This window comes from Stegostoma tigrinum, chromosome 11, assembly GCF_030684315.1.
Source record: "Stegostoma tigrinum isolate sSteTig4 chromosome 11, sSteTig4.hap1, whole genome shotgun sequence".
Classification (NCBI taxonomy): Eukaryota; Metazoa; Chordata; class Chondrichthyes; order Orectolobiformes; family Stegostomatidae; genus Stegostoma; species Stegostoma tigrinum.
In genome coordinates, this window is record NC_081364.1 from 30,086,906 (window position 1) to 30,096,036 (window position 9,131).

General features: G+C 39.8%; 1 protein-coding gene across 2 annotated transcripts; it reads right to left on the reverse strand.

Moving 5' to 3' along the window:
- Positions 1-239: 239 nt before the first annotated feature.
- selenok (selenoprotein K) lies at positions 240-8,303 on the reverse strand. Of its 2 annotated transcripts, none has more exons than XM_048547266.2 (5): positions 8,178-8,303; positions 5,321-5,411; positions 5,118-5,204; positions 2,347-2,436; positions 240-501 (listed from the first exon to the last, which is right to left on the reverse strand). In XM_048547266.2, the coding sequence occupies exons 1-4, from the start codon at positions 8,194-8,196 to the stop codon at positions 2,352-2,354; spliced, it is 282 nt and encodes a 93-aa protein (XP_048403223.1). In that variant the 5' UTR covers positions 8,197-8,303; the 3' UTR covers positions 240-501; positions 2,347-2,351. The 2 variants fall into 2 exon arrangements, with proteins under 2 accessions (XP_048403223.1, XP_048403222.1); XM_048547265.1 differs by lacking the exon at positions 8,178-8,303 and adding an exon at positions 8,095-8,173.
- Between the last annotated feature and the right edge of the window lie 828 nt (positions 8,304-9,131).

Below are 9,131 nucleotides of genomic sequence, written 5' to 3' on the forward strand. Positions count from 1 at the left end.
GACCCGAAATGCCAGCTTTCCTGCTCCTCTGATGCTGCTTGGCCTGCTATGTTCATCTAGCTCTACACCTTGTTATCTCAGATTTTCCAGCATCGGCAGTTCCTACTATCCCTGCTGTTATTAAGTGCTTCTGCTCCAACACTGATACTAGGTATTTTAAATTTGACAAGCAAGACATTTAAAATAATTTACTAGTACCTAGACCTAGGATATAGGATTATTCAACATAAGTTTGAATGGAATGCTCGAAAAGTCAATTTTATTAAACTCAAAGACGTTGCACAGTTGCTTTTCAATTGTGCCAGTGCCTATAAATTCAGGTATTCCAAGCACAACATCATTAATCAGCGTGTCTAACACTGAGCAACTCTTCTGGGTGGACAAGCACATTCACATCACTTCTACAAAGTGGTCTTTCCAATTTTCCTATCTTCTTGGCATTCTTGCACATCACTTTGTGAACGCACGTCCAACTGCCTGCTTTGGAAAGCAGGCGTTTACCTATTTTTAAGAAAAAAAAAGTTTTACAAAATATATCTGTCACTTACATTTTCCCCCAATATCAATACAAAATCAAACTGTGTAACTATTGCACAAATTAAATATTAATTGCCTCTGCCATTGAATACTAAGGCGTGGTTTTGCACTTGGCATTCCACAAACTTAACGTTTAAAGCAGGCTGGACAATTCCAAACACATGACTGGTTACAAATCAGTGTGAAACAAATTATGAAAAGTACAGTTTTGATTAAAAAACAAGTGTAGCATGAAATCCCTGAAGTTTAATCCTGTAATCTTCCCTCCATGATGTCAAAAGTGAAGATGTTTTTGATGATTACACATTTAATCTTTTTCATAACACCCCAGATAAAGAAACTGTTTCTGCCTGAAGACAAGTCCTGAGCAATATTCAGGCTTGGATTGATTAGTTGCAAGCAACATTTTAATTACATAGTGTCAGCAACAATAGTCTTCAGATATTAAATGGTAGAAACATGACTGAAATCTCCGTCAATATCCTGGGAATAATTGATTAGAGATTCATCATTTTTTATTCACTCACAGGACGTGGGTGTCTCTGGCTAAGCTAGTATATATTGCTCATCGCTAGACTTAACAGTCATACAAATACTGTGGCTTCAAAAGCAAGCCAGAAACAAGGAATTCTATAGCAATTAACTCACCTCCTGATTCCCCAAAACCTGCACATCATCTACAAGGCACATGTCAGGAGTGTGTTGGAGAGTATTCCAACAACCTACAGGAGTACAGATCCAACTACACTTTCAGAAGCTTGACTCTATCCCAGCAGCCTGTCCGATCATGAACCCATGCACCTACTCAAATTTACTCCCTTCCCAAATGGTAGCAATCAAATCAATCTCCAAAGTAGTTGCAGCAAATCAACCAAGGATGCTTTCAGAACACCTTCCAGGACTGCTACAACCTAAAATGACAAGGATGGCTGACATATTCGAACACCACCATTTCCTAAATTACACAGGGCAGCATGGAGGCTCAGTGGTTAGCACTGCTGTTTCACAGTGAAAACCGGGTTCGATTCCACCCTCAGGTAAACTGTCTGTGTGGAGTCCGCACATTCTCCCCATGTCTGCGTGGGTTTCCTCTGGGTGCTCCGAATAGCTCCCACAGTCCAGAGATGTGCAGATTAGGTGGATTGGCCATGTTAAATTGCCATAGTGTTCAGGGATGTGTAGGTTAGGTGGGTTATAGGGGGATGAGTCTGGGTGTGATATCTAAACGTCTGTGTGGACTTGTTGGGCCGAAGGGCCTGTTTCCACTGGAGGGATTCTGCGATCTATAAGACCTTCACTTGGGATCATAATGCCTGTCTCTTACTGGAGACTGGTAAAATTCCTGGATCTTCCTAGCAACACTGTTGGTATACTTACACCATGAGGATACAGCTAGTTCAAGAACATGGCCACCACCAATTTCTCACAGATAAGTAGAATTGGGCTAAAAATGTGATGCCAGTGATGCCCACATCCCATTAAAGAATAAAAAAGTTTAAAAATTCATAAGTGCTATGAAATAGGAGTGGAATATGCTTTAGTCAGCTATTGTAATGAGTGACTTGGCTGTTTTATTAACCATTTCCTTGCTTGTAACAAGGAAAAATAATTTCTAAAATTAAACTTACACTGCCATAAACTATTTTGCTATATCTGCCATCCATTATAGGAGTAGAAACAGAAGGCTGAAAAATTACAGAAGAAAAAGACCAGAATTCTAACTGAACCAGTTAGCAAATAATCATTTTACATACTAAAAGTTGTGATGGAATTCTTAAGTACATTTCTGTTTTGAATCAGGCATGTTACCTTCCTCATCCTCCAGACATCGGTGGTGGTGCAGGACCTCCTCCACCATGGTTTATTCGGCCCATCTTTCTCCGTGGAACTCCTGGAGGGCTGTTAAAAAATTAGGTATGCAAGGCATTTAAATTGAGATTGTTACAACAGGATTCATATAGGCAACATGTTGGGTAACAGGCTACGTTGAACACAAGTTACATTAAGTCAGAATATTCCACAAATTTGATAAGCAAACCCCTTTCCCATTATTTATAAGGGCTGTTTATGTTATACACTGAACATAAGAATATAGATATTGAAGGATGAGCAGATCATATCTGCTCCACTAGTCTATACAACTGATGCTGATTTACTGCACTTTCCTGCCTGCACCATATCCCTCAATTCTGAAACATCAAAAATCTGTCTAGCCTTTAAAAAAAAATTCAACAATGGAGCATCCACAACCCTGTGGGATGAAGAATTTCAAAGATTCACACTATGGGAGTGAAAAAAATTCTTATCACAATCCTATAAGCTCAACCCCTTTATCCTGAAATAATACTTTGTGCACTAGTTTCCCATGTCGAGGAAACATTGCCTACTCTTTCAACACCCTACAAAATCTTATACACTAATTGGTGAGTGAGCGATGGGACTCAGACTGTTGTTTTCTTGAGTTAATGTTAGACTGCACTATCTGATTCGATAACAAGGAGAACTGCACACACCATCCAGCCACAACACTCTGACCAGTTACATACAAAACATATTGATGATTAAGGAAATAAGTCACTGTTGATGCCATGACACTAATTTTGTTGCCACTACAGCAGCGCTTTTACAGGCTCCCTGACCCAATTGCAATCAAAAAAACCAACGGTGCGAAATTGGTCTTTCTCACTGGTCTGAAAGATTCTTCACCAATGTCAACAAGAAATACTGTGCAATACGTGCCATTGGTCAAAAAGCAAAAAAGAGAGAATCTTCTCTATAGATAGTTTTATGATTATTCATTGTTGTATTTGCTATAAGTAAAATGGCAAAACACGACAAATCATAAAATAACATTGTTTTAATTTTCTCAAAAAAGCTGTTGAAATATACTGACTGATCACTTTTTAAAAAATCTTCTACAGTGTGAAAGCAAGACTATCTGCGTATTGAGTTCACACTGACCCTCCAAAGAGCATCCTGCCCACCTACCCTATCCCCTGGGACCCTCCATTTCCCATGGCTAATCCACTTAACTTGCATACCTCTGGACACTGAGGCAATTTAGCATGGCCAATCCAACTAACCTACACATCTATGGACTGTGGGAGGTAAGTGGAGCAGCCGGAGAACACCCACCCAGATATGGGGAGAAAATACAAACTTGACACAGACATTCCCGGGTGTCAGGTGCTGTGAGGCAGCAGTGCTCACTGCCGACCCGTTGTGCCACCCGGAGTTATAAATCATTTCTTCTCCCATGTTTTGTCACACAATAGGATCAGTAGCAAAATCATAAGTCACAACTAGAAATAAGTATAATTCTTACAATTGCTTAAGTTCTATTATTTTAATCTTTTTACAGTCAATATTTTAAATGTGCAGTGCTTGACAGTTCCAATTAAATCTATAGCTTTGTTCATGGAAGTTTTCAGTTGCAGTTTATTAAAACAAACACTTTCTCTTAAATATGTGTAGTGTGTGCTTTTTGTTTTAAATCCTTTTTACCCAACTTCAAAATTGGAGCAGTTACAAAAGGTACACAACACATGATCATATTTTTGTGGCTGCATGTCATTCAAGCCTCTTTAATATCCTATGAATGTAGCATCCATTTCATAAGCTTATGAAAAAAATGTCAGTGTATTGTATAAAGTTTACTTAGATTTGTTCTGTAATACAGGTTACTTAGGTGCTGGTAAATAATATCATTTCAAAATCACATTTAAGGATATTCATTATTAGCATCATGCAACGTCAAAGCAACTTTGAGTGAGCATGTTAATGGTGACATTATCTATTTTGATATTTCAGAGGTATTTCAACATTAACTTACAAATAGTACAATACAGAAAAAATTATAATTCTTAATTACTTTTCATCAAAGTATATAGTCTTTGAAGAGGTACGGTGCCAATTTATGAACGTTTAACCTATTTAATCAAAAGGTGTTAATACATTTGTTTTAAATACAGAGCAACAATATTTGACTATTAAATGAGATTGGTGGTTGAAGCTTTTCCACTTACATTTATCAGGACAGAATCACAAGAATGCAAAACCTCAAAGGGAACAATTTATACTGGATGACACAGTGTTGATTGGTTGGCCAGTGAACTTTGACATTTGGAACAAAAGGCACAATGCGTGTATACTCAATTTTATTTCTGGAAAGGACATTGACATATGGTAATAAATGCAGCTTCCGTGAGTTGTTGGGATATAGACAATAGGTGCAGGAGTAGGCCATTCGGCCCTTCGAGCCAGCACCACCATTCATTATGATCATGGCTGGTCATCCACAATCAGTATCCCGTTTCAGCCTTATCCCCATTTGGCCTACAAAAACATTCAAATTCTAAATTTTGTTTCCAACATTGGCTCTATGAAGGAAACAATAAATGATTCTATTTGGATCATTATAGCCATGGGCAATGCGGATTGTGGGGCTTAAATTTAAATTCTAAAAACATGTTTCTTTGTTCTGTTGTTTTAAGCATAATGCTGAAGTAAAAGAGTGAATCTTCAGAAACAAAAATGATTTTTTACTGAAAACCATATGCTTGCTTTTAACACTGAATTACCCTCTTCCATCGTCGGGTCTACCCCAGGATGATTGACTTCCAGTTCTTTTATATTCAGCTCCAGCTGGGTTGAATAATGTCCTAAAGCTGAATATGGAACATGCAATTATAAAATCAGAATCAATGGTGGTTTATATATTGCTTTAATAATAGAATAGTTTTTACACTTAAGATAGATCACAAAATGCCAAGTTGAAACTTACAAAAAGGAAATAAACTCCACTATTCCCCAGAAAAAACGAATTATTGATGACAAACTCCATGGTGCTTGACTCCGGCTATCAACTACTTGTCCTATTAAGTAAAAAAGAATTACAATAAACAGTTTCATGTCTTATACTCAGAACACAACAATGCATTGCAAAAAATATATATTCAACAAATGAATATTTAGATGCCCCAGGTCTTTAGCTCCCAGAGTTTACAATGACAAGCTCAAATCCCAGTATGCAATAACATTACAACGTGAATGATTAGATATAGTGTTGAAAAAATCCGAATTATGAAAATCACATTTCAGTTTTCTTGCCCAATCTTTTATATTTTCAACAGAGATGTAATCAAGTACTGATGGCATACAGAAGCAATATCACAGCCCGCACCGAGCCCTACATAGACTAGTAAACAATTTTCCACGAGATTAGGAAAAGCTGTGCATTCTATCCAGGCAGGGTCCTCTGTCCACACATTTAGAGTCCTCTCTGAAAGAGGAAATGTTCGGGATAGTACAGATCAGAGGTGAATCTCTGTTTAGTGATCCATATTAGCATTCTGTTTGTGAGTATTAGTGAGAAAACTAAATTCTTTCCCCACCCAAATATCTACAGAAGCTACTGGCAATACTTGGAAGCAGGTGGTAGACGTCCCCCCCATTAAAGACAGAGATCTAAAGTCAAACAACAGACAGAAGTTGAATACATTAAAAAGACAAAAATTGTTGTTAAATTTCAGAGGATCCAACATCACAACAATATTTTATAATATCACATGCATAACAATTGCACTTAAACCAATGTTTTAACCTTGTCTAAGTGTTTGGGGATGCTCTTGATTAATCTCAAATTGTCTATTAATATGATTCATGACTACAAGTACACAAACTACAAAAACATGCCTTGAAATGCTTTCTCCAGAGAATGAAATGTTAAGCTGCATATTGTTAATTTGAAATGGTTTGTAATATTTAAATTACTCAAGATGTAATCAGAATGGCACTAACCAAGCTGTGTCCGAAATCTTAAATGTTTGCTAACAACACTGAAGCATGTGTAAAATTACATAAAAGTTTACTATTTTATGGCAATACCAGTTGGAATAGATTATTAATCAATCAATTTACACCTAAGTTATTTGCAGCAGGGACAGGAGAATAATAGGAATGAATTAAGTGCCAACCACAAAGCTTAAATCCAAGATACCTTTGCAATACACTTCCATATTTTCTGATCAATTTTTGTGTAAAATAATTTAAACTTTTGGAAGATTATTACAGATAAAACCCCTAATCCAATTCATTGTTTGTAAAGCACAAATAGTACAAACAAACAATGAATCAGGTCACTGAAGTATTCACTTGAAGAGAAACAAAAATCAGAGAATGCAAATTTCCAAATCACTGAAAAATCCCAGACTACTAATACCATATAATAAACAACATAGATTAAGTCAGTAGCTGAATTTATTCCTCAGTTGTATGAGGGAACTAAACCTTATGGCTGCTTCTCAATCTATTGTAAGGTAAATGTGGAATATGTCAAGTAACACATCCAAAGTTTTTTTAAAATTTGTTTACAGATGGGAAATAAATGCTGCCTAGGCAGCAACTCCTTCATCCTGTAATTGCCCCCCAGAGGACAGTTAACAGTCAACCACATTGCTGTGGGTCTGGAGTCACATGCAGGCCAGAAAAAAGTAGAGTGAAATAGCCAACAAGAAATTCATCATAGATTGCGTTTTGCACAAAGGGTTTAAAAAGCTATGGGTTGAAGCTATACATATTTGGAGCCATGAAAGCTCCACGAAATTGACGTAAATATTGTTTTCTAGGACATCGGCAGCTTGGTTGCTGAAGTTACAGTGGACAATCCGTGCAAAGATTCATCGCTGCCTGTGTCTGCAGTGAAGTACCGACAGAAAGGTACCTTGTAACAAGAAACATTGAAGCCTGAGGGATGAATTTTAGCTTTGTATATTAAAAGTGTGCTTACATCACCCTTTTACCTCAAACCTCATACACTGATTACCTCCATCTCTCTCTTTAATCATTTAACATTCATGTTTCATTCCCACAGGTCGGTGGGCGGTGACACGCTGTCAAGAGATAACAAGGGGTAGAGCTGGATGAACACAGCAGGCTTCTTCAGAAAAAATGATCCAGACCCGAAATGTCAGCTTTCCTGCTGTGTTCATCCAGCTCTACACCTTGTTATCTCAGATTCTCCGGAATCGGCAGTTCCTACTACCTCTCACGCTCTCGCAACAGTCGCGAATGTTTAAATGAGCGCAGGAATCAAAATCTCACCGAGCCTTGCATGCACGTTTACTTATCACCCAGGGACCAATCCCACCCAGACGTGACTAAAATCAAGGCTTTTGTTTTTAAAGGTCAAACATCAAACCGAGCTTTATCTGCTTGCTGCACTGGTGTCCAACATTGTTACGATATCGTCGCCGCCATAGTCCCTCGTTAGCCCTAATCAAATACTCCACTGGCTCTTGTTGCCGGATGTCAAGAGGTTAACCCACATCAGTCTCTTCCTCCTCTTGCGCAGCCCAGCTTAAACTGCACAGAAGGGTTCAGTTATTAGGTGGACACCATCACCACATTAACGGTGTGGGTGCTTTGGGCGACGCGACATTCTCCCTTCGCCGACAAAGTTACACCTGATACGGGGGGGGGGGGGGAGCGGAGCGGGTACAGCCCACGATCGGCTAGAGATAAAGACAGTACATTCACTGTTTAAACACAGTCACTTACTGCCACTCTCCATCAGAAACATTTCCCTACAACCTCATCAAACGCAGTTTTAAAACCCACTACCGACGCCGCCACTGACTTACCGTTGGACACGTACACCATCTTGCAATAATTTATTTCCGTTTCCGCCTGACGGCCCGTTTCTTCCGGTCATAGGCTTGGGAATGGAGCGGTTTCACAACCTCCATCCTGGGAAAACACTGTTTCCGGTCTTTAGGCACAAGCGAGCCATTCCCTTCCATGTGTTTCTGTACTTAATTTTCCTGAGGTAGGTTTTCAGCGTATCACCAGAGGGTCTAACTTAAGGCATGCCACTCCTCCTTCCGGAGGGAAACTGAAGTAAAACAAAGAACTGCGGATTCTGGAAATCTGACACAAAATTGCTTTTGCCCGTGATCCTTTTTCAGTGCAGTTCTGAAGAAGGATCATGGACCCCAAACATTAGCTCTGTTTTCTCTCCACAGATGCAGCCCGACCTGCTGAGTTTCTGTTTTTGTTCAAGAAGGACACTCGCCAACTTCACCCACCCTCCTGCAAAAATACCATCCCCTATTCCCAATTCCTCCGCCTCCGCCACATCTGCTCCCACGATAAGACATTCCACTCCCGCACATCCCAGATGTCCAAGTTCTTTAAGGACCGCAACTTTCCCCCCACAGTGATCGAGAACGCCCTTGACCGCGTCTCCCACATTTCCCGCAACACATCCCTCACACCCCGCCCCTGCCACAACCGCCCCAAGAGGATCCCCCTCGTTCTCACACACCACCCTACCAACCTCCGGATACAATGCATTATCCTCCGACACTTCCGCCATTTACAATCCGATCCCACCACCCAAGACATTTTTCCATCCCCTCCCCTGTCAGCTTTCCGGAGAGACCACTCTCTCCGTGACACCCTGTTCGCTCCACACTGCCCTCCAACCCCACCACACCCGGCACCTTCCCCTGCAACCACAGGAAATGCTACACTTGTCCCCACACCTCCTCCCTCACCCCCATCCCAGGCCCCAAGATGACATTCCACATTAAGCA